Source organism: Vicugna pacos, chromosome 4, assembly GCF_048564905.1.
Source record: "Vicugna pacos chromosome 4, VicPac4, whole genome shotgun sequence".
Lineage (NCBI taxonomy): Eukaryota > Metazoa > Chordata > Mammalia > Artiodactyla > Camelidae > Vicugna > Vicugna pacos.
In genome coordinates, this window is record NC_132990.1 from 41,912,149 (window position 1) to 41,937,449 (window position 25,301).

General features: G+C 39.2%; 1 protein-coding gene across 2 annotated transcripts in view; it reads left to right on the forward strand.

Annotated features, from left to right (window-relative positions):
- The window catches only part of PCSK5 (proprotein convertase subtilisin/kexin type 5), a 413,215-nt gene that overhangs the window by 80,273 nt on the left and 307,641 nt on the right, over positions 1 to 25,301 (forward strand). For both annotated transcript variants that reach the window (XM_072959607.1, XM_031677228.2), the window contains exon 3: positions 2,663 to 2,776. In XM_072959607.1, coding sequence (XP_072815708.1) covers positions 2,663 to 2,776 — 114 coding nt within the window. The remainder of the gene's footprint in view (positions 1 to 2,662; positions 2,777 to 25,301) is intronic.

Sequence of the window (25,301 nt, forward strand, 5' to 3'; positions counted from 1 at the left end):
TTTGGTAAGATGTTTTGTTCTATTTTAGAACCTAGAGTTCATCTAGGAAAATGGCTTCACTTGGTTTTCTCATGTACTTAGCATTCATCTTTGTGTATGTGTGCATGTGTGTGTGCCTGTGCATGCATGCATAGGGAGAAGTACGGACTTACAGGGTCATTGTAGATACAGTTATCCATCCCATCCCATTATAGCCTGGCCTTGATTGTTAGCAGTCTCTACTGAGTCCACACGGGGAGATCTGACACCTTCTGATCTGTGAGCACATGCATGTTGACAGTTTGGGATTTATGGAGGTTCTGTTAGGAACGAACACTGCCAATATATAAGGAGTTTGAAAAGAATTCTGTCTAAACAGAGCTGCAGCCTTCTTTTACAGAGTGTGCAAATATGAACTAGTTTAGTCTTACTGGGATAAGTCTTACAGACAGTCCTGTGAGGATTGTAAATGCAATTTGCATAGTCAAAAGTTTCAGAAATTAAAAAAAAAAGTTTCAGAAATGCTCTAAATATAGTGATAGCTCCTGCATGAGATGTCATTCATGAAAATAATGACATTTTTATGAAGTGGAGAATTAGAGAATACCTGTTAAATATTCCTTGGTAACATTAAGTCCTTCAAAGGCAATGATTATTCTTACTCATCTTTATAGTCTTAGCACAGTGTCTTGGATTGAATAGGCACTTACTACTTATTGAATGAAGAAAGGAATAAATGAAACTCCTTCCTTGGACTGTTTGAAAGAGATTACAGTGCTTCCTTGAAATAGAAAAAACAGTGCATGCTCATGCTTGCTGCTCCACTTTGAGAAAAAGATTGATTTTGTCCTGTATTTTTAGAAACACGGTCACTTTAAAAATTACTCTGTTCATTAAAAAAAAAATTACACACATTTTTCATGCCACATTAGTTTCAGTGTGATTTCTAAACAGCAGTCTCTAGAATTAAAGAAACAAGATCCCTGTTAGCTTACCCTGACAACTCTTGTCCGATAGTTTAAAGAAATAACATGTAATACATTTATCCAGCATGCACGTGTGTGTGTGTGTGTGTCTGTGTGTGTGAGACAGATGTAGAATGATTCAGTGCCAGAGTCACTTGGTCTGGGTGAATTAAAACAGGAACAGAAAACTTTCACTTTCCAGAGTATTATTTTTCATTTATTGACTTTTTTCCATACTGATAATTTTGCGTAAATTACCTATCAGAGAAGGCACCCGTAGGATGCTTAGCTGTGATCGTAATCATAAATAGATCGTATATTATTTAGGGGGCTGTGTGATTCAGTTTGCCTTGTTAGTGATGTAACTAGGAATTCACTATTTAAATTCATCTTGTGTACCAGTATTCTTGTTGAATAGTATTTCCCAATATGAGAATCATAAAAATTTATTAGTTGGGCTTTTGGCCTTAGTACCTTGTTTATAGCTATGCATTTTGAGCTTGTTAATCAGTCCTTAAGTATTCCTTCCCCTCCAGCAATCTTTGAAGTAGGCAAGAGAGGTTTTGAAATCTTATTGAATGGGTGGATACGGAATCACAGTAGTGGACCACAGTCTCCCTCCTGCCTTGACTTTTAATTCCTTTATGGAGAGTAGGGATACACGGTGGAACAGAACATTTTAGAGTATTATGACTAAATTAGCTATGACCAGAAGAAATCAAACAAAGGAGGATCTAGGAATAAATTGTAGAGTGCCCCCAAGGCCGGTACTGCATTTGCATGTTTCATTCAAAATGAAACTTACTGATTTTTATGTTGCCATAATGATTACCTATTTTTAAAAAAATACCCCCCTTTCATACTCATACTATTTAGGTTACAATTCTGTATTAAACTCAAAGTTCCCAGTTGCTTTGTTTAAGCAAAGGTTGCAGCTAAACATTAAGACTTTCTCACATGTAGAGGCTTTGAGTTTTGTAGCTGGCAAGGAGCCTACGGCTCAGGAAATTGAGTGACTTCTCCAATTTTGTGCCAGAAACAGGTCTAGGGCTTTGGTTTTCTGATTACACAAATATGCTTTTTCTTCCGCACTGTGTTGTGGATAGCCACGTTTTAAACAAAATTTGTGATCTTAGCACATTTGACCCCAGGATAATTTTTTAATTTGATGTGTAATCCCAGAACATTTGAAGTTTTGGGTGTACACTGTGGCCTGTGGGCCCAGTCTAGCCTGCCACCTGTTTTTGTGTATCAAGTTTAATTGGAACAGTCATACCTGTTTGTCTGTTTTGTCTGTGGTGCTACCACGACAGTGTGAGTAGTTGCAACAGCAATCATAGCACCTGCAAAGCCCAAAAGATTTATTATCTGGACCTTTAGCCCTTCGTATAAGATACAGATGCTTTAAAAATAAACGCAGTCAATTTGCTGTGAATCATGAGGAAACTGCTTTCTGAAAAAAGCTAAAGGGTTAGCATGTTGTTGAGAAATATGAATGATCTGTGCTAAAAGACTAAAAAGCCTACCTGCATTAAAAATCAAATGGAACTCAGTTTGTAGGGAATCTCTGTGCCCCTGGACTCAAGAGACTCTAGTTGCCAGAATGAAACCTCTGACTTAAATGGAATTGACTCAGGATACAAAATGTCTCAGATTGTCATTTTTGTTGTGTCACCCCTGATGGAACTTGAACACTCACCAAATGTCCTTCTTGGCAGGTGGAGTGGATCCAACAGCAAGTGGTAAAAAAACGGACCAAGAGGGATTATGACTTCAGTCGTGCCCAGTCTACTTACTTCAACGATCCCAAGTGGCCGAGCATGTGGTATATGGTGAGCTCACCTGGCCTGAGGCCATGTCGTCTGGTGCTGTGTTGTGCCCGGAATGTCTTTTGGGACTGGGAGGACCCAGAAACAGTGACCAGGGACTTTTTCCCGTTTCGAGACCCACCGTTGGCGATTGGTTGATGGCACACGCTGTTATTTTTTCTGGATCTTTTTGGAACTTAGCTCTTTGGTTCTAAGGAGAAAGAGAAGGAAGTTCTGACTCACGGTGTTTATGTTTGAGGTCTTACTCTGTAGTAGTTGTCTAAGTTGGGGCCAGAGGATAGAGAAATACAGTAAGGTCAGATACCCTTAGACCTATCAGTAGTTGTGGTCACCTCTGGTACACATTTACTCCACCCTGAAACCAGTCTGGCTAAAGGATACTGGCTCTTGGAAATCACTGAAGTGACTCTGCTGGTAGGTAACAGACTGCTGACCTTAATTGGCTCAATGTGCCTTCTCAGTTTTGGTCACAGTTTTTAAAACGAGACTAGGGGGAAAAAACCAGTTGGAAAGCGTTTGACTTGTAGCTGGTTCAGTGGTTCAGGCAAAAACTTTTGGTGAGGGAGACTCAGCGTGATGACCAGGATGAGGTACCAGTTCACTTGATGTCGCTTCCTTTGAAAGGATACTTCTTTAGTCCCAGGGTTTTATGTTCATGATCGCTGAAAACGTAATTAGAATATTTTTCATCGTGAAATCCATGTCACTAATTTGCTCTATAAGCTGCAAAAGGACCTTCACTTTTCTCTTGTTTTGAACATCTTTCTTGCTAATTGTTTCCGGTGTATTTCCCCCTGACCTATTTTTTGTGGTCCCTGACCCTGCTTCTCTACCAGTTCCTTACATTTCACAGACCTGCCTCGTGCTTTTCTGCCTCCTTGTGTTTCATTCTTCCTGCTGGGGGTGGTCTCATCCTTTTCCACCTCTGTGGGTCGGGATTCTCCGTCCCGCAGGGCTGACGCCCAAGGCTGGCAGGCCCACGTCTCCCGTGTCCTCACCTGTCAGCCCTCGTCCTTCCTCTGCTCTCCTGCGCCCTCTACCCTGCCTCCCTTGGCGCTTTGTTTCATAGTTATTAATATATTAAAATTTCCTCTGCTACATTGTGGAGAAGAGGTCACTTATATTCCACCCCTGCACCCGAGGACCTAACCTAGCACCTAGCAACACTAGGAATTTGTGTTTATTTGGAGATAAGTGAATGTGGCTAGTGTTTCTCCCAGTGTCCCTTTCCTTCGTCTTACCCAGAAATGGAAGGTGTGGAAATATTTTGGACCTCCAACAGAATTTTACACTGGAAACTCTTTCATGCGTAAAGGGATAAAAGGAAGCTGTAAAGCTAAGTTCACAGGCAGGTGGGACTCTAGACAAGACATCTGAGTAGAAATCACCTGAGGGGGCAGTAAGACTCTTGACAGCTTATTAGCTCCAAGGCCAAGAACAAGTGAACCAAAAGGGAAGGTGTTAGAGAGAGTGTTGGCAGGATCTAAGGAGCTTTGGCTGTGCGGACGAGGTGATGAGAATATAATGGGATTAGGAGATAGGATGGAAGCAAAATCCCTCTGCACCCCTGTTGTAGGCCAGAGGGAGTGAGACCCTTTTTGCCCTAACATTCCTTTTTTGGAAGAAAGAGACAAACGGCGGTCTGCGCAGGTCCCACTGTCGATGGAAGTACACTGCAGCAGCCTTCCCTGACCTCTCGTCGCTCCAGCAGGGCAGGCGGGGTGGTGGTAGCGACCGTGGCCAAAGTGACTGCAAAGTTTCAGTGCCTGTGGAGTGAGATCGCCTCATTCCCAAGACTCACTGATGTTTCTTTGGAAATTCTCTTTCGATATGAGGAAAGGTTGAGGGAGGAGCTTTTGTTTGGCCATGTAAAATGTTGGAGGTTTTTCAGCACATATTTGATTATAATTCAACTAGGTAACATTTATTGAGCACTCACCACGGGCCAGGGGATGTGCCAATATTTTTCTAACGTAGTGTGAACAAAAAGCGTGTGTTGATATTGGCTGGGTATGTTAAGAGTGAGGAATCTGAGGCTCATCATATTTAAGTAATTTGCCTAAAATCACCCTGCCTGAAAGTGGCAGAGCAGAGATGCCATAGAGGCAGGCTGATGGGAGTCCATGAGGTTACGTGGCATCCTACCCCCAGCCTTCTACTATTTTCAAGTGCTGGCTTAAAGAAGACACCACTCCAGCCCTCCAGGAGCTTCTAAGATTTCCATGGAGAAATGGCTAAAATACAAGGCAGAATGGTGGGTACCATGTAGGATGGGCAGAGTATCTTGGGGACAACCAAAGAGCTTCAGAGCTTCCTATTAAATAATTACTTTTCCCTTAATAAAAGGGGTGGGAAATGTGTTACACACCATGTGTTTTTTTCTGTCAAGAGTAGTGATAGACTAGGAGCCAGAATTTCAAAAATCCACAAACATGGATTCAAGTCCCCATTATTTCACTTATTCTGCCCACAATTGAACCACTCAGACTCTTGTCAACTACAAGTTTCTAGCATTTATGTATGAGTTAGCTCTTGCTGGCGAGCAAATCACAGAACTTAGTCCTTTGTTGTTGTTGTTGTTTTTGTTTTTGTTGTTTTATATGGGCCAAAGACTTTATTTATGTATTCATTTTTAGTGGAGGTAACGGGGATTGAACCCAGGACCTCGTGCATGCTAAGCATGCTTTCTACCACTGAGCTCTACCCCCTCAGCCCGGAATTAGTTCCTAAAGCAATGACCTCATGGGTTCCACGGGTCAGGCATTCAGACAGGGCCCAGTCGTGATGACTTCTCTGTTCTGTGATGTCTGGGGCTTCTGCTGGAAGTCTCAAAGGTGTGACTGGAGCTGGAAGATCCACTTCCCAGGTGGCCTCGTCACCTGGCTGGTTCCTCTCCACGTGGGCCTCACCAGGGGGCTGCCTGACTGTCCACTTAACGTGGCTCTGGCTTCCCTCAGGACAAGTGATTTAAGAGGTCGTGTCGCACGCAGTGATGTCTTTTATGATCTAACTTCAGAATTCTCGATTACTTCTGTAATTTTTTTGTTGGTCACATGTATGCACTGCGAGGGGTGTGTAGACTAGGAGGCGAGGATGGTCGGGCAGCTGGTTACCATAATTAAATGCAATACTGCATGGACAGCCTTTAGCACGGGGCCTAACTCTAGAAAATTCTCAATCCATTATAATCATTCTTATTCTCTTTTAAATTACAATGCACGTGGGTTTCTTTTGCATCTGTTATTTTCATTGCTCTGTGTTGAAGAAGGATGTGATCACATGTCCAGTGGGCACATCGTTTGGTGCACTCCGGTGACACGTCAGGGACAGAGTTGAGGCAAGATGTTGGTTTCCTTCTTCCTTTTTCTCAGCCCTGGGCTCTGCTGCAGTGTTTTTGAGGGCTGCTTGGCGAGCCCCTGTAGGGTCCTGCCTTCAGCTCGTTAGCCTAGGCCTGGTCCTGTCATTCTATATTTATCACAGGAGAATGGAGATTAAAGAATGGCATGAAGTGTGCCTGAGTGTCTCTTTTAATTAATTTAAAAGCTTTGCCCCTGTCGCTCCTCCCCTTGGAAACCAGTATGTGAAACCCTTACATCCAGCCTTGAGGCTTGGGCAGTGTGTTCAGGGAAAGGTGCATTTGCAAGAGTTTGTTATGGAGATGATGGCTGTCTAATTACTCCCCTGTCCTGAAACACTGCACTCTGGTGCCCAGGAGTGGGGAGGGCCCAGTCCTAGAAACGGAGCTTACTTCCCGTTCCATCGACCAACTTCAGCATCTACTCTTTGTCCAGCGTGGTGGCAATACTGAGGATTTAAGAAAATGTGATTCGTGCTTCTAAGATCAGCAAAGCAGGAGAGGAGTATCCAGGTGCCAATGATAGTTTGCTGGGGAAGCGGCTCCTCCCTGAAAGTTCTTCTGGGATCACATGAACACATCCAGCTACTGCTCCTTGGACTTTGGGCTATAATTTTTTTTTTTAATTGAAGTATAGTCACTGACAGTGTGTCAGTCTCTGGGCTACAGCACAATGTCCCAGTCATGCAGATATATATATAAATTTGTTTTCATATTCTTTTTCATTAAAGGTTATTACAAGATATTGAATATAGTTCCCTGTGCTATACAGAAGAAATTTTTTAAATCTATTTTTCTATATAGAGGCTAACATTTGCAAATCTCAAACTCCCCCATTTATCCCTTCCTACCCACTTTCGCCGGCAACCGTCAGATTGTTTGGGGCTATAATTTTTGATTGCAGGTTTGCTTCTTCCATTAAACATCCTGAGTAGTTTTAAAAGCCTATCCAGGCTTGGGTCCCACCATCAGAGAGTCTTATTTTGGGTATAGAGCAGGGCTCAGGCAGTGGAATTTCATCAGAACTCCCTGGTGATTCTTGTGTGCAGTCAAGACCACTAAGTGTTGCAGCCAGGAGTCCTGAGTTGCTCGCTGCCCGCCTCTGGTAAATGCTCAGTAAATGCTAATCAAATAAGTAGATAAGTAAACTGGGTATTTGATGATCTTCATAGGAGACAAAATAATTGCTCACATTTATTATGTGTCAAACACTTTGGCAATAAAATAATACACGTAAAATTTTGACAGTGTTCCAGTGAGTTGGGAACTTTTATCATCTTCATTTTACAATGAAGAAATGAAAGCATAGAATAGTAACATGTCCAAAGGCACACTGTTTACCAGGGACAGATCCTGGTATTCAGACCCAATTATTTCCAACTTCTCTGTGCCTGGTTCTCGAACCAGCAGGCATCAGAATCACCAGGAAGGATTGCTGCCCTCCCCCACGCCCCCCAGCAGAGATGTGAGAATTTGCATTTCTAACCAGTCACCAGTTGATGCTGATGCTAGGGTCTCAGGACCGCTTTGAAATCCTGGTGCTCTACCATGTTTCAGACAGGAGGTTTCTGTAAGCACAGCTGTCCTCTGCATTCCCATTATCAGTTGGGAGAAGGGCGGGCTTTTAAACTTATGGGATGTTTTAAAATGTACTTGGTCAATTTAACTTGTTTTTCTAGATCTTACACCCTTTTCTTTTTCTTTTTTTTTAGTTTTTTAAAAAATTTTTATTGAAGAATAGTCAGTTTACAATATTGTGTCAGTTTCTGGTGTACAGCACAATACTTCAGTCATATAGGAACATAAACATACTTGTTTTCACATTCTTTCACCGTAAGCTACTATAAGACATTGAATATAGTTCCCTGTGCTATACAGTATAAACTTATTTATTTTTTATATAGTAGTATCTGCAAATCTTGAACTCCCAATTTATCCCTTCCTACCCTCTTCCCCTACTGGTAACTGTAGGTGTGTTTTCTATGTCTGTGTGTCTGTTTCTGTTTTGTAAATAAGTTCGTTTGCCTTTTTTTTTTTTAGATTCCTCATACAGATAATATCTGGTATTTTTCTTTCTCTTTCTCGCTTACTTGGAATGACATTCCCCAGGTCCATCCATGTTGCTGCAAATGTCACTATTATCTTTTATGGCTGGGTAGTATTCCATTGTATAAATATACCACAGCTTCTTTATCTAGTCATCTGTTGATAGAAATTTAGTTGTTTCCATGTCTTGGCTATTGTAAATAGTGCTGCTGTGAATATTGGGGTGCAGGTGTCCCTCTGGATATATGCCTAGGAGTGGGATTGCTGGAGCATATGTTGGGTCTATTTTTAGTCTTTTGAGGAATCTACGTACTGTTTTCCATAATGGCTGCACCAAACTACATTCCCACCAGCAGTGTAGGAGGGTTCCCTTTTATCCACACCCTCTCCAGCATTTATCAGTCATGGACTTTTGAATGATGGCCATTCTGACTGGTGTGAGTGATACCTCATTGTAGTTTTGATTTGCATTTTTCAGAAAATTAGCGATACTGAGCATTTTTTCGTGTACCTCTTTGTATGTCTTCATTGGAGAATTGCCTGTTTAGGTCTTCTGCCCATTTTTGGATTGGGTTGTTTGTTTTTTCTTGTTAAATTGTATGAGCTATGCCCTTTTCTTACTGACAAAATTTTCTATTTGGAAAGCTGGCAGCTTTGCTGTTAGAAGATATTTTCACTTTACTTGCACTGATTGAGAAATACCCTTGGCTTATATAGTCTTTCAAGATGTTTCACGGACAAAGGGTATCTGATAGGAAAGGTTGTGGAGATTTGGCCAAGTCTTTGGGGACTTGGTGGAATAGAAATGGCTTTAATGTACCCAGGTGGTATAGTGGACCCCTTTGATCCCACTAAAGAAAATTTGATTTGATGCTAGGGACAACAAGGCTAAGACGCCCCCTCAAGGGTCTAGGAATGTTGATGGAGCATGTTTAGGGAGTTCATTTTTTTTAATTATTGTAAAATATTTAAGATATACAAAATTTTTTAAAGAATACCATAAATGCTGATCCACCCACCTTCGATCTAAGTAGTAGGACGTTATCTCTATTGTCGAAGCCCCTTGAGAGCACTGTCTTAATAGTATTCCTTCATCCTCTACAGAGTTACAGAAAATTCTGAATTTGAAATAAAGGGGGTGGGGGAAGGGGGAGTTCCTGTTTATTGGCAGGATGCTTCTCTTTGTGGGAAGGATTATTCAATTTATAGTAGATTTTAGGTTTTTTGAAGTCATCCTGAAACACATTCATACCTGAAATTTGTACTCAGACTATTGATGAAGAGTTGCAAGAAGGCAACCTGGAAATGAAACTTGGAGGAAAATGTAAGTTTAATAGACCAGCTCTTTCATTCCTTTAGTCATGTAAATATTTTATTGCCTTAGGAATGTGTTGGAGCATCGTACAGTATTTCTTGTCTAACTGTTAGGAGCTAGTACTGATTTTGGAGAAGCCCATAGTAAAGAACTTAATTTTTTTTTACCCCATGTCTTATGAAAGGGAAGCTCAATTCAAAAGAGAAAAGTAAAGACGGCCTGTGAAATCTTGCTTTTTGACTCTCAAAGATGTAGTAGTGAGTGTGACAGGCATTCTTGTTTGTTTGTTTTTTTAACCTTTTTTTTCTTTTTTTTTTTTAAGGGGGGGTAGGTAATTAGGTTTTTCTTTATTTTTCTTTCTTTATTTTTTAATGGAAATACTGGGGATTGAACCCAGGACCTGGTGCATGCTAAGCACGCACTCTACCACTGAGCTGTACCCTCCCCTCAATGGGTATTCTTAACACATCATCTTAGCACAGTAGAACTTTTTGTGATGAATATTGGGTGGCCTGTTTAGTACGCATTTTTTAAAGCCAGGCTTTCACAAATGGGCTCAATTTTGGATGCACTACCTCAGATCTCCTGAAAGCTCTCTGGGTGGTTTTTCTGAGGGGAAAAAAAAAAGTCGTCTTGGTTGATCAACAGAGTGAAAATTAGCTGAGTTCGGCTATGCGTGTGGGGCCTATCTGCCAAGAACTATGAACTAGCGAGGATAGTAATTGTGAAAAATGATTTTAAGCCACATGGTTCTTCCGCAGCCAACTGGATGGTATTCAGTTCTCCAAGAGAGTGAGGCATTGCTGTGTCTGTGGTTGGCACACATTTTCCTAATGACTTCTACTGTCATTTGACTCTAATAAAATCTGGTGGAGTTGGTGGCGTTATTGTCCTGGCAGCTTGGAAGTCATCCCTTTACAGCACCCCATTTAGTTGTTTTAATTGAAAATGCAACATGGTGTAAATCTGCAACCATGCGGCACATCTTGACGCAAGCAGGTCTTCTGAGAGAGGACGGACCCCAGCCAGGCAGCAAGTGATTTACAAGTAGGAACTCCTGGGGGTTGAGATGTGGGTTTTTTGGTGGAGTGGTGTTTGCTTTAAACTAGCTCTGTGTCCTATGGAAGGGCATTTTAGCTCTCTTCACCTTAATTCACCTGAAAACATGAGGAATCTGGACTAGATCCTTTCTTGAGTTCGTTCCTGCTTGAGCCTCCTCTAGTTCCACTTGGCAAGTTGAACTGGATGTTGAGCCTTAGGGAGGCACATACCACCAGTGAGCCTCTGTCTTGATTTCCAGCTCAGCCCTACCCTGTGAGTTTTAGACTGCTGTCTATCATGCTTTCGTTTCATTATTTCAATCTCACCATGTTCCCTGTTTTGGGGTCCCCATGACCACCCCCAGGTGTGATGAACCACTGAGAGGAGTCGTATGATTCAGCATGTAGTCATCCAGCTATGATTTATTTCAGTGGAAGGATACAGTGCAAACTCAGCAAAAAGAAAAGCCACATGGGGCGAGATCCAGACGAAACCAGACTTAAACTTCCCAGAGACTTGTCTCTGGGGAGTCACATGGGCTGCACTCCAGCATGAACTATGACAACATGTGTGAGACGCTGCCTACCAGGGAGCTCGTGAGGGAATCAGCGCTCAGGGCTTTTACAGGGGGTTAGTCAGTTAGGTACCCAGTACCCTCCATGTGCCCAAATTCCACACTCTCAGAAGATGTTGAGCATAAACCATATTGTTTGCATAACCAGTTTAGGCACCATGAGACATACTTATGAAGGCATGGTGATAACCCTCCCCAAATCTAAGTTTCTAGATGCCCGCCAAGGGTATTGAGGGAGCCAAACACATGGTGGCTGAGCTGGAATAATGCTCCTCCTTTATTAAATCTTTGTGTTCACTGAATGAATAAATTAACACCAAAGAAAAATACTCATAAATGAGAATTCCAAGAAAAAGTAAGCTTGAATCCCAAGTGTTGTCCATATTTGTTTTAAGCCTGGAATATCCAAACTGAATGAAAGTTCCTGTGAGACAGATATTCATTCATCCATCCATCCATCCATTCATTCACTCATTCATATTTAGCAGAGATATATTTTTTCCCAGCATTTACAGTGTTTTTGACAACAAGGATACAATAGTAAACAGTGCTTTCTTTAGTGAAGAGTGAGTGGAGCATTTAATGGGCAGAGTTTTGGGTGATTATAGTCAGTTTGCCTAGTCAGTTATTGATAGTCCACTGAGAGTACCAATAGCAGAATCCTCGTTGAAACTTGCTGATTAACTCACGTTGACCGTGATTTCATTATCCCGTATGATGGCTGTGGTGGAACTCAGTCTATTAGGGGTATTATGTTAACCTGTAACTGACTAGTCAAAGTGTTTACAGAGGAGGCCAGCCAAAAATCGGTTCAGATAATGATAATATTCATCACTGCCTGGTGCAAATTATTATAACCTTTGTAAATTTCCTTGAGCACAGTATAACTTACTCCATCCTGATAGCCCATCTTCTCAGCATTACTCTCGAAGAGTCACTTTGGGTCTGACGCTAACATGATGAAGGGTCTGTTAACAGAAACAAAGTTGTTTTTATCAAGGTTTTAGTAAGATTTTTCTTTAACTAGTGATTCATTTTTGTCAGCAGATAGTCTTGGCTCCTGAGCTTACTTTATCTGCGGTTGTCTTCTTAACGAGTTGATTCAGGTTTTTTTTTTATCAAACAGTTCCCCTGAATTCCTCATTTCTCACTTACTTTTCACCCAGTATTGGGGTTAATTCTAGTGATCAGGGCACATTTGGGGCTGATTTTAACCCATTTTCTGCAAAGGTTCTCTTAGTAAGTGCTCAATAACTGTTTGTAGATATAAAATGAGGAGAGAGTCGGTCCCTTAGACATCATCATTTTCCAAATTCACAGCACTGAGCTTGACTATTCTTAAAAGGTGATGGTGCCTTCAAATGTCCTGTGTTGAGAATTCACATTCTAAAATTATCTGAGTCAGAGGCATCTGGAATGCTGTTTTTCCTTAATACTGGTTGGCATTGAGCTTGGCCAGGAAATTAATGGAATAAAAGAAATAGTTCTTAACAATCCAGTGATGAGGAGAATTGGAAAGAAGAAAAATGCCTAAATTCCCTGGGGAGGAGAAAGTACTAATCATCTTCAAATAGAATGCACATGCACTTCCCTGTGATTTCTCCAGTTTTTCAAATTAAAAAAAAAAAACAAATCCTTGGTAGAATATCTCAGCCTTGGGCATGGGATTCTAGGCTAAGGAAAGATAATCCAGTGTGCAAATAGTGCAGGCACTGGGAGCTGCTCCACACCAGATGAAGTCCAATCATACTGAGACAAGTAGAATAAAACTATGAATTCCAGAAATAGGACTTGATTACTTAATTGCATAGGTCAGAATCAAATTAGGTTCATAATGCAGAGGTGCTATTCTTAATGGTGGACAGAGTAAAAAATGCATTCACTGATTATTCTTTCCTTGATTAAAAGGAGAAGGATCTGATAAGAAACCCAATTTCTTCCTTTGTGCTGAGAAAAAAAAAAACTTGTCAGTTTGGGTGGTGTCTATTCAAATATTTGGTACATTTACAGAATAATCTGAAAGACTTGAAGAAATGTAGCTTTAGGGGGCTTTCTTTTCTAGTTTAGTTTTCTGATGAAGGGAATTTTGTCCCATGTCAAAAGCCTACCAGGATGGAAGTTCTGATCCAGACATACTAAATTAGCATGTCTGAAGCAAGGCAAAGAAAATTATGCGCAGGCAGCGTAGGACTGTCTTCTCCTAATGATCTCTTTGTGTGGCTTCCTGAAGCTTTGTTAAATTAGTGTCTTAAAAACTTGATGTTTAGGTTTTTTACCTAGTGATAGAGAAACCATCCTTATGTTTCAGTGAACTGAAGGAAATTCAGGGAGATTCTCAGCAGTAGCAGGTTAAACACACCAGTGTACATGGTTTCTTTTGGATCATTCTGTTCTGCTGAGATGTTTCCTTGCCTGTTCTTGTTTTGTTTTCCTGCCTGTGCTCTGTAGCCCTAGCCCTCCTGCTTCACATCCGTGCACAGTATACTCGCACCCAGAAACAAACGTTGTGCCTGTTTTTGCAATCAGTACTTTGAATCAGGTTGTCTTCAAGAAGAAGATATTGGGGGGAAAAACCCTCAGAGACCACCAGATGGGCATGGGCCTGAAAAATAACTTAATGCAAGCCCTCAGCTCATGCTCAGTACCCACCTTGTACGGTCAGTCACCAGAAGTATTCTCTACCCAGACAGCCCTTTTTTTCCGTAACGAACAGTTCAGTTCAAAAACACTTCCTTGTAGTGTAGCAGAAACTTGTGCCATTATCACTCCATACACTCCTGGTGGTCTAGATTCCAGGTGGAGGATCTCACCTGATCCCTATTTCACCAACTTTCACTGCAAACATTATAGAAACTTTTGGAAGATTTGAAACAAAAGTAGAGAGAATAATCTGAATACCCATGTCCCCATCATGGACTTAATTAGTTACCAACTCAAGGCCAATATTCATTCACTTAGTGTCTCCTAACTCTGATTATCTTAAGACAACTTACACACTTCATTTTCATCTCTAAATATTATGGTATGTAACTCTATTATAAGATAACCTTTTTTTTTAACAAGACAGCCATAATATAGTTATTACATGTAAAAAGTTAATGATAGTTTCTTGATAGTATTCAATATCCATTAAATTTTCAAATATTCCCTATTGACTCGATCTTTTCTTTGTAATTTGAGTCAAGATCCAAATAAGTCATATATTGATTGCCTGGTCTATCTCTTCAATCTCTTTTATTCTGTAGATCTTTATTTTTTGCTTTGAAAATGTTTGGTTGAAGAATCTAGGTTATTTAGAGCTTCTTGTGGTCGAGATTTTGCTGGCTGCTTTCTCATAGGGTCATTTAGCACTTTCTGTTCCCAGTGTCATCAATAATTTGATCAGTAATGAAAGCTAAAGGCTTGATCAGATTTAAGTTCAGTTTTTATTTTGGTGAGTGTGAGACTACTTACTGTCTAGTTGGAGTGTTTTTCCATCGGGAGCTACACCATGTTTGCTTGTCACTCTGATATTAGCAGCTACCATCGTGTAGATCCTTCAGTTATTCATTGGGATTTGCAAAACAGTAATCTTCTCTTTCTGGGATTCCTTCTTCATTTATTGGCAGAAATACTTTAGTAAAAAGAAAATCGAGGTATAGCTTCTACAGGAAAGGGGTCATTTATTAGGAGTTACTTCCCTAACATTCACCAAAAGCCACCAATGAGGGGTTTTCTCCTGGCTTCACTACAGATTCATGGATTTGAATATATTTGATGTATTTTTATTTCAGTGAAGTTATAAATCTTATTCTTGCCTACATTGCCCCGTCTTTGGTCAGTGGGAACCCATTTAGTTTACATCTTAGGTCCTTTGGTATGACTTCAGTATTCTTTTTTTCTGACTTGACAAGCTATGCCATACGCATCTTGTATATTTCCTGTTCCAAACATGGAATCAACCACTTCACCAAAGACCCCCAGTTGCCTTTTTCTTTTGAAACTGATGTTTTGAGACCACAATGTGAGCACAGAGATTCTCATTATTATTGGGTTATTCTTTAGGCTTTTTGATTGAACAGAGTTGGAAACATATATATTTTTATACATAAAATATACCATGAGTTTATACACATATTTCCAATTTAAAATAAATTCTGCAGAGTTTATTTACCCTCATCAGTCTTACATCTGCATCTTTTCCCATACTGAAAATCCTGTTCTCAGCAATACCAATAGAATTCCTCATTGGTTGTAACCTATACTATATGTAATAGTATCCCAGATTATGCCAAGCACCATGGTGACTGCAAATAATTAAAATTGTACATATTCACATGGTCACATTACTTGTTTGAAATTACTTCAGAATATTTCTCTTTCTACAGAAGTTTTAAGTGACTATCAGAATCTTCTCATGATTAACCATTCTCAGTTCCTTAAAAGTAAAATCTGTGTATTCCATATCACATAATTTTAAGTCTATCCCACCATCGTCATTTTACGTTTTAGCTTATTTCATGTTCCGTGCTGTCATTGGAAGGACAGAAAACATTACAAAGACCTGCGTTGCTTCAGCTTGTACAGGTACTAGATGGAGGTGGAGCAGAACCATCTTCTCAAGCAACCTGATGCCTGGAAATTAATATTCTACTTTGAAGGGATGCAATTAACTCCGCTAGGTCTATGCACAGTCGTGTAATTATTTCCCCTCATACGCCTGCTTTAGAAAAGAATGGGTTAAACTTGCCATTCTTTATTGGTTTGAAAGAGAATACAGCAGGACTAGAAACATTTCTAATTGTGGAAGTTAGTCCAGGAAAATGAAAGATTAAAGAGATCCATAATGATCAAACCTGATTCCCTCAGGACAGGTAGAAGGAATGTGCAGTGAACAAATCATTTAAACTAGTTGTACACACTAATGAACATTGAATTAGTTCTATCCTCCCAGGACGTAAGAACTAGGAGTTAGCACAGACTGCTCAATAAAAGTATTAATTCAATGTGTAACAGGAGGGGAAGTGAAGGAAAGCAACAGGAAATGTAATTCCCACAGAAATAAGTAAACTGGTCATGATTTTATTTGTTCAGCAATATGTGTTGAGCTTCTCCTGTGTATCAGGCATAATTAAGTCCACTGGGGGATACATGTATGAAATAGTTATATACTTGGCTCACTAACCAGGTCATAGGTGAGCTGAGAAATAGCTAACTTTCTGTGTTACACCTAACAGCGTAGGTGAGCATTTTGATGTTAAATTATCATCTTTGGCTTGATTACCTGGACCTCAAAGTTCCTCACATGGAAATCAAAGTGATGCTGAAATTGAATGAAGCATATCACAGAATTTCGTTGCAGGCAAATGAATGATTTCCACACAATTATGACAAAAATTGTTTCCCATGGAACACTGCCTCCAAGGATGGCTCATTGGCATCTCCAGAGTCATCTGGGTTGGGACATGCTGGTTTGAACAAACTTAAAAAGATTTCCTTATAGCAGGACTTCTCAGAGCCTTTATTATCCTGATATGCTTTGTGAATTGATGAGGGGGGCATGTCAATGTAAACAAATAGCTGTTTCTCTAATTTATTTGTCCAAGAGAATATGTGTTTTATGAACTGTTGTGAATTTCCATTGAGGTGATTTGAATTGTTAAGTGATTAGAAAATTCAGCCCAGAAGTAGGGGGAGGAAAAATAGTGGGAGAAGGGAGGGAATTTGTTGGTTCATGTACCTCCAGGTGGGAGTACCTCACGTGACCCAGGAGGTACAGCAGATCTCCAAGAGACCAGTTCTTTCTTTCACCCAGAGTAGCTCTGATCTCTCCAACAGTTGGTTTCATTCTCAAATAAGCTTTCTGTTCATGGTTGCAAGATAACCATCAGTAGTTCCTAGTCAAAATCTAATGGAAGAAACAAGAGCCTTTGCTTTGGTATTCTGAGAAAAATTCTTAGGGGTCCCCAAGAAAGTGGGTGGAAAAGAAGGTGTTCTTTTCCATCCCTCCTCACTTCCTTCCTGATTCTGTTGTTGTTTTCTGACCACTGAGCCTCATCTGCCAATACCTCTGGGAAAAAGTGATTTGAAGGGAGTGTAAGCAGTGAGTAAGAGGCAGCTAGAGTCCACAGAGCAACGCTAAACTCAGGAAAGGGGGTCACCCCACTTCAACGGAAATCTTGGGGCAGAGTGAGCATCCCTGTCATGCAGGTTCCGTGGGCAGTGAGTGAAGGCAGCCAGGCAGCCTTTGAAAAGCCCTCACCAGACAACCTTAAAGAAGAGACAGCCGGTTTGCCCCGTGGACACAGCAGTGGGTGGTCTGCAGGCCTTGGCTTGGCTTCCACTTGGCTCCTGGTGCAGCTGGATGGCAACAGTCTCTTCCTGTACCATCTTGAAGTCCGTCATTATGGCATGAGCTCTATCCTCTGTGCTCTTTAGGGCCTAACATTTTGATTTTTTTCCCCTCCTCATATCATTTCATTATAGGCTATTATAAGATAATAAATGTAGTTCCCTGTGTTACACAGTAGGGCCTGTTTATCTATTGTATATATAGTAGTTAGTACTTTTAGGGATCAACTCTATGGTTTGTGACTAACTTTTGATTTTTTTAAAAAATTGTGCCTGTAATGTTTTTACCCCAGTGTTTAGAGAAAGCTGAAATTTATAGACACATTGAAAGAATAATACAACATGTCCATTCCATTCACCTCAGCTTAATCCCAGATTAGTATTCTCTCCCTCTTTACTCACACACACTATTTCTCCCTGAATTTTGAAAGTAAGTTACAGACATTGTGAAGATACACCCCGAAATATTTCAGGATGGCTCTCCTAAGACTGTACTTTCCTGTGTAACCATTGTACCATTCTCACTTCTAAGAAAATTAATAGTGATCTTACCCAATTTATTATCTATACTCAAATTTCCCCAGTAATGACAAAAATATTTTTAATAGATCTGTGCCTTTTGATCCAGAACCCAAAATCGCACATTGACATTATTTGTTCCGTCTCTTTTATCTCCTTTAATTTGGAAGAGTTGCCCTCCTGGGGGTGGGAAGCGCTGGGGAGTGGCCTTTCATGTTGATGATGTTGATGAGCCCAGGCTGGTAGTTTGTAGAATAACTCACACTTTGGGTCTGTTTGATGGTTTTTCAGGACTTTGGAGAGATTAAACATTTTTGGTGCAAAAACTACCCAGATGATATTGTACCCTTTGCAGTGCTTCTTATTAGAAGGTAGAATATTGGAAGTCCCATTTTTGGTGGTATTAAATTTATTTACTTGGTTGGTTGAGGTATCTGCTAGATTTCTCCATTGTAAAGAGACATGTTATCTTTCTAATTAATAAGATTTTGAGGGAATAATAGTCTGAGTCTGGGAAGATCTGGTTTCCTGTTGTCTTTTCCGCAAGATCATCTGTTGATGATTCCTGCCTAAATTAATCATTAGATTCATGGTTACAAAGTGATGATTTTCACTCATAGACATAGAGTACAAACTTGTGGTTGCCAGGAGGACAGAGGGTGGGAAGGGACTGGGATTTCAAAATGTAGAGTAGATAAACAAGATTGTACTGTGTAGCACAGGGAAATATACACAGGATCTTGTGGTGGCTCAGCGAAAGAAAATGGGACAATGAATGTATGTATGTTCATGTATAACTGAAAAATTGTGCTCTATACTGGAATTTGACACAACATTGTAAAATGACTATAACTCAAAAAATGTTTATATAGAAAAAAACAAAGTGATGATTTTCTAATTCTGTAATTCCTTCTTCATCCTCTTGCTTTTTAATATCATTGTGATCACATGGATCCTTTTCAAATGTAATGATTCATTATTGGCATTATATATATGTATTTCTGGTTCTTGTGCCAAGTTTGGTGAGTGGGCAGCTTTTTACATTGACTGCTGTGTCCTTCTCAGAAGACCAACTAGTTTTTTTAGTGCGTAGCTTCTCCTTTACCAAACAACAAAATTTTGTCTTTTCTCTTCAGATCTAGAAATAGCCATTTCTCCAAACGGATGATTTTTTTTTTTTTATTGAGGACTGATATTTAAACGTCAGGATTCTGGTAGTAAGGGTGTCCTTGGTTGTAGGCCCTTTCTCAGTGGACAGAGCCAAGCAATACCTATCTAGAATTCACCATGTCCCCTTCAATTCCAGTCCTATAGCAACAGGTTCTTGTTCTTAATCCATTTCCTATTTCTGTCCCCTCCTCTGCAAAGTGAGAATCATGGTTGTCATCAGTGTCAACAAAGGTACTGCTGTACACACAAAACAGTGTTGGATGACTACACCAATATCGCCACCAACTACAGACCTACTTTTGTAAAATTCACAATTTCTTTTTGTTCTTAAAACATATCCCACTGAGGCAATGCAGTTCGACGACTTGAATCAAAAGTTGCTTGAATAAATGCTTTTCCCCTCTAAGATTGTATCATTGATTTGATACACAGTTAGATTAATTTGTGTCTGTTCTGTTCAGTTTGAGAGCTCCTTCGCCCATCTTTATATGCTTAATCGTGTTTACTTAATTTTATTTTGGAGTATGTAAAACATACATATATATCAAAATGAGATACATAGAATACTATAAAGGCAATTTTTTTCCTTTTTGCTTTTATCACTTAATATACCCTGGAAATAACTCTATTAGTTCATGGAGATCCTTATTCTCCTTTTACAGCTGTGTTATGGGAGAGTTACTGTAATTTATTGAATGCACAGTTACGTTGTTGTCAATATTTTGTTTTTACAGATAACTCCATACCAAATAACTTTGTGCATATATTTGTATGCATAGTTGGAGGTATATTTTCAGAGTAAATTCCTAACTGTGGGATTGCTCAGTCAAAAGGTAGAAGCAAATGTAGTTTTAATACTTCATCTTGCCTAATCCCCCTCAGCAGGGGCTAGGACAGCTCACATTCTCATCAACCACGTTTGAGAGGACCCGCTCCCTCACCTTTGCCATATTGTCCATTGCTGCATTTTGGCTAGTTTCCTAGATGAGAAATGGTATTTCTGTGTGTTTTATCTGCTGTCAGATTCACGATGCCTGCTTTAGTGTCATTTGCGGTACCTTCACCCTTTATTCTGGGACATTTGAATTACTCTATATTAGAAGTTAGATTCTGCCTTGTGAGCCAATTTTAATGCATTTTTCTTTTAGTGGAGACTTCTTGTTTACATTTACAGATATGGCCAAAAATTCTCAACTCTGTCATATTATTGTCATATTCTGATATATATATGTGTGTGTGTGTATATATATATATATATGATTTGTGTATGTGTGTGTTTTACTGTATTTCATTATGTGGTCTGTTTTTGCTCTTTTAAAGTAATTTCTTGTAGCTTTGGAGAAAGTTTATATTATTATTTTAGTGATTATTATGAATAACTTTTAAATCCTCTCAATTCCCTTTTTTCTCGCTTAGGCTTCTGTATTTGGCTTATCAACTTTAAACCATATCCTTTAACCCTTACCTACCTGATTATTAACTTATTCTATCTTCCCATTTCTATTTCCCTCCCATTTTAAGTTCATTATTCCTACTTTGTCAGAACACACAGCATATACTTACTCTTCTCCATCCTTGTTCCCACCTTTGCTTTTATTCTGAAATTTACAATTAACTTTATTTCACGTGCATTGTCAATTCTTTTGCAAGTCATATCTTGGTTGGATGAGTGAGGCACACCCTCTGTAGACTGCCTAGAAGGGGCTTGCAAGTGTAGTATTCCCTGAGTTTTTAATTGTTTACGTTTCGTATAGCATTGATGCTTGAAGGGTGCCTTGGTTGATTTATCTTTCCTTGCAAGTGATTTTTTTTTTTTTTGTCTAGAGGCCCAAGGAACTTTTTTCTTTAAAGTGTACTGTTAAAAATTAGACATGGTTATAAGTATATTGGATCTCTTTGCCTGTTTTCTTTCAGTTACTTGCTCTTGGATCCGTTTGACCCCTGCTTTATTTTTGTTCTTTCCATGTATTTATGTTTTCCTCAATGCTCCTGATTGTATTATCGGTTGAATCGGTGCTCTCTCGGACGTTTTATAACTTAGTTTTTATTTCTAATATAATTTGGTCTTTGATTTATTTCCACGATTTAGTCAACTCTAGTTTCACATCTTTGTTTTTTTCTGTCCATGTATATTTTTGAACTTTTAATTTGAGCTATATTTTCATGTCTGCAGATTTCTATTTTAGTGTCCTTCATTTCAGTTCAGATGTTGTGTTACGGTTTTGTTCTGTTGCAGATTTTTGAGTAGAATCTCTTAACACTGGAATATTTTGATTCACCTTGTATTTTGTTCTTGTAGAAACAGTGGATGGATATTTGTCTACAGGTTTTCGTTCACTTTGAATTTTCTTAGACTGTTACTAGCAGTTGTATATAGAAGGCAGTGGGGCGTTTGGATGGTTTGTTAACAAAGTCCCACAGTTCAGCAATGCACTAGTGTTTTGGTGCAGTGAAGTTCATTTGTTTCAACCAGTGTTTCTGGAGGGAGTTGAAGGATAGTTTGTCTTCTGATCTGTGGTTCTCTTTCTTTTTTTTTTTTCTTTATTTCCACTTTTTATCTCTGTCTTATCTCCTTCTCCATCAGTTCTTCAAGTAGTGCTCCTTCCAAGTTGTCTCCCTCCTGCAGAAATGGTGCCTTCCAAGACTTCCATCTCTATTCCTTTGCACTATGTGGCTACTTAATCTGTGTTCTGCCCCAACTGGATTCTGCTCCCGCTTTACTTTCCTGCTCAGTCTCCACCTGACCTTTTTCTGTGGCGTCATCTCCAGAGCTGGTTCATTCAAGTGTTTCCTCCTATTTATATGTAATTTTAGGTTTATTATATTCTTTTTCCCCTAGTTACAATGCAGATGTATGTTATCAATATTGTAATATTTTCTCCTATTTGATCTATATGTGTTTTGGGAAGAGATTGAGATTTAGCTGGTTTCCATTATTTCATCGGGGCCAGGATTAGATTCTTCAGAGCCTGTTGTAAACATGAAGAAAAGGAAACATTGCATAATTCCTTCTCTTTGCATTTCTGCTATAGCAATTCTAATTCTTCCCTAAGAAGCATAGGTAAACTGGTTCATCTAGGAGACAAATTATTATGTTTCTACAAAGTTACCTTTTGTTAGGCTGGTGGTACTAAGGGTTGCCAGACTTAGTAAATAAAAATACAGAACACTCAGTTCAGTCTGAATTTCAGATAAACAATGAGTAAGTTGTCAGTATAAGTAAACATCTACTGATGGATCTGATACTGAGGGTCTTCTCTTGTGAGGAAAAGGCTGTTGTGATTTCTTCCTTCCTTCCTACTTAGGATTCTGGTGAGGGATGTAATAAAAGAGCTGTGGCAGTTATCTTGCAACCAAGAGGCACTTTCAGGGGGCAGAGGTCAGCTAAGGATGGTGGCTGGGCAAGTACAAAGAATCTGGTTCCTTAATGATGTCATTAAGCTACTGCACCAAACTTGGGATCCCTGCTTCCTGATTTCTTGAGTGATAATTAAGTAACTTTACTGACTATGATTCATTGGGCTTGCTTTTTCTTTAGCTGGAAACATTCCAAACTAACACAGACTCTTCCTCACTAGAAAATAGCTTTAGGATCTATAGATGAAGCCTGTCTTTTTAAAGGAAGCTTTATTTTTTTGTTTGTTTTCATTACAGTCGTTAGGATATAGTGATCTGTCCCTTTATTGTTCACTGTACTCTTTCTTCCCCTTTACTGAACATAAGGTGTTGCAAAATGTAATGGAAAGAGGTAGGTTTTCCTCCCTGGTGGGTGAGCAGCTGTTTGGATCTCTGCAGCTCTAATTCAACGTCTTTCAACATCTTTCTCCACTTTTTCCACTTTGGAAATCCCTATCCTAAATCAAAGGAGAAAACATACCACTGTCAGACGTGGGAATGTTTTGGACCTTGATTGTCTTTGAAGTGTTTATATTAGTTACCCATGAAGAGCTTGCTTATTTTACAGGAAGGACCGCAGATGCTTGGAAAACTGTGTTCTAAAATATGTATGTAGTCCTGCTGAATGTGTCTGTGGAAAAGCTGCAACATTGTTGTTGAATTTACTTGTGTTAACATTATTCCTTTCATTACTGAACAGAAAGGAATTGTGTCTTGGGTTACAAGAGCAGTGTCCCAGTTTACCCTGAATATGCCCTTGTAAGAGTTACTGTAGAAAATGTGCAGTGTCCATGCCCTACAAATGAAGTTGTGCCTCTAGGTTCGGATAGCTACTTTGCTGGAATTATTATTTTTCTTTAACAGAAGGAATTCTGTAGGATGTTACTAAACCATGTTGCTTGGTTAGATTCTTTAAAGGATTCAACATTTTTTATTAATAAGAAAAACGTTTGCAATTACACCTCCTAGTGTAGGATACAAATGACTTCGTTTTCTTGCTCATTATACTTCATGCTCTGGAGAGAATCTTACCAGGTGGAAGAGGCAGCCTTCTCTGTAGGGTCCGTTACTGAGTAGCTAATCAAATGTATTATGGAATCCTTCATCTTTTTGGAAGCATCTACTACTTGCTTGCAGTAGAAGAAGCACTAGACATATTACTGGCCTGTGCATGCAAGCAAAATGTTTCATTTTCCTTCCAAGCCACTTTATAGATTTTTATACTAGCTTACATCTTCAAGTGGACAATGAAAGCAAAGATGTCAGGTAGATTCAGACAATTATTTTTACTCAGTCTAGAAGGAACCATGTGAAAGCAGGCTTTTTAGTGGCTATCTGAATTGATTAGGCTGATTGTCAGAGGTGAGATTGTTTTTGCTCTCTAGCATAAGTAGATTTATTTTTCTGTGGATATGTCACAGTAATAGCATGTATCACACTCTTTATTGATATGGTTTTCTTTTTTTTTTTTTTGGTCTTAGAAAATGTTTTGGTTTTAAATTTTTACTTGAAATGTGAAAATATTTTTTTGTTTTTTTTATTTTAAATGACAATAGGTCTGGAATCTCAGTTTTCCTCTAACTTGTTTTTCTAAGGCTGGAGTTTATTGCCTGATACTTATAAACATAAATTTCAAAGTGAAATTTCTGTGTTTGTTGAGTGAAAGTTCAGTAATAGCAAAATTGTAAAGAACTCAAGGTATAAATTCAATAACATACTTCCCTTGTTGTGATCCAAGTTCTCTTTTTTATTTCCATCATAACTACAGCCAGAATCTCGAATTATATTATTCATCTCATTAGTCTGTTTGTTATCTGCCTACTCCAACTTGAATGTAAACTTTGTGAAGGCCAGACCATGTGTTTTCTCATTCCGTGATGTAGACTAGCATCTAGAAAGCATTTAATTAGACTGGAATATTAAGAACAAACTAATAAAACATAAATGAATGAATGAAATATTTTGACAGTTAACAGATGTAGAGAAATGGTGATGTAACTGACATTCCTCTAACTATTATGAGATAAGATCATTATACAATAGATAGATGTCCTTCAGAGGGACTTGCAGATAACTCAGCTGGGACAAGTACACACTTATAACTGAATCTTACACAGAAGGTTGAAAGTTCTCCAGCTGTTCATGTAATTGAAGAAGCAGTCTTAAACTTCCACGTCAGTCAAGCCTCTAGACGCCTCTAGCCCTAGTAAACATCTGACTGTGACTGCACGGGGGCTCCTGAGGGAGAACCACCCAGCTGAGCCCTGCTAACCTGTAGAACTATGAGCCATAATAGTACTAATTTTTTCAGCCCTTAAGTTTTGGGGTCATTCGTTGGTACTATGTAGGAAAAAGAAAAAGTTGACAATATAAACAGCATGTATTGATACTAAGGAAATTTTCTCTTTTTCTAAGCAGCACACTGATTTTTGGGGTCCACTGTGAATTTAAAACCTATTCTTTGATTATGTAAAAACAGAAAGACTAGATTACACCTGAAGAATGTGTATGTTACCAGGGAAAAGAGAAGACTTGTGGGTGTCAAATGGGCTGTTACGTTGACAGGAAAGCCAAAGTGAATTCAGATTTGCCTGCAACTCATTATGACCATGTGAGTTTTGACCACCCTACCTCTTCTGATATGATCACTTAATTTTAAGAATAAGAATTTTGACACACTGATAATATTATTCCTTTTTCTCAGAGTTGCTGTATCACAATTATTACAGGTTTCTTGTAGAACTAAGTAAATTTGAGATAATGACTTGTTAGAGGACATGGT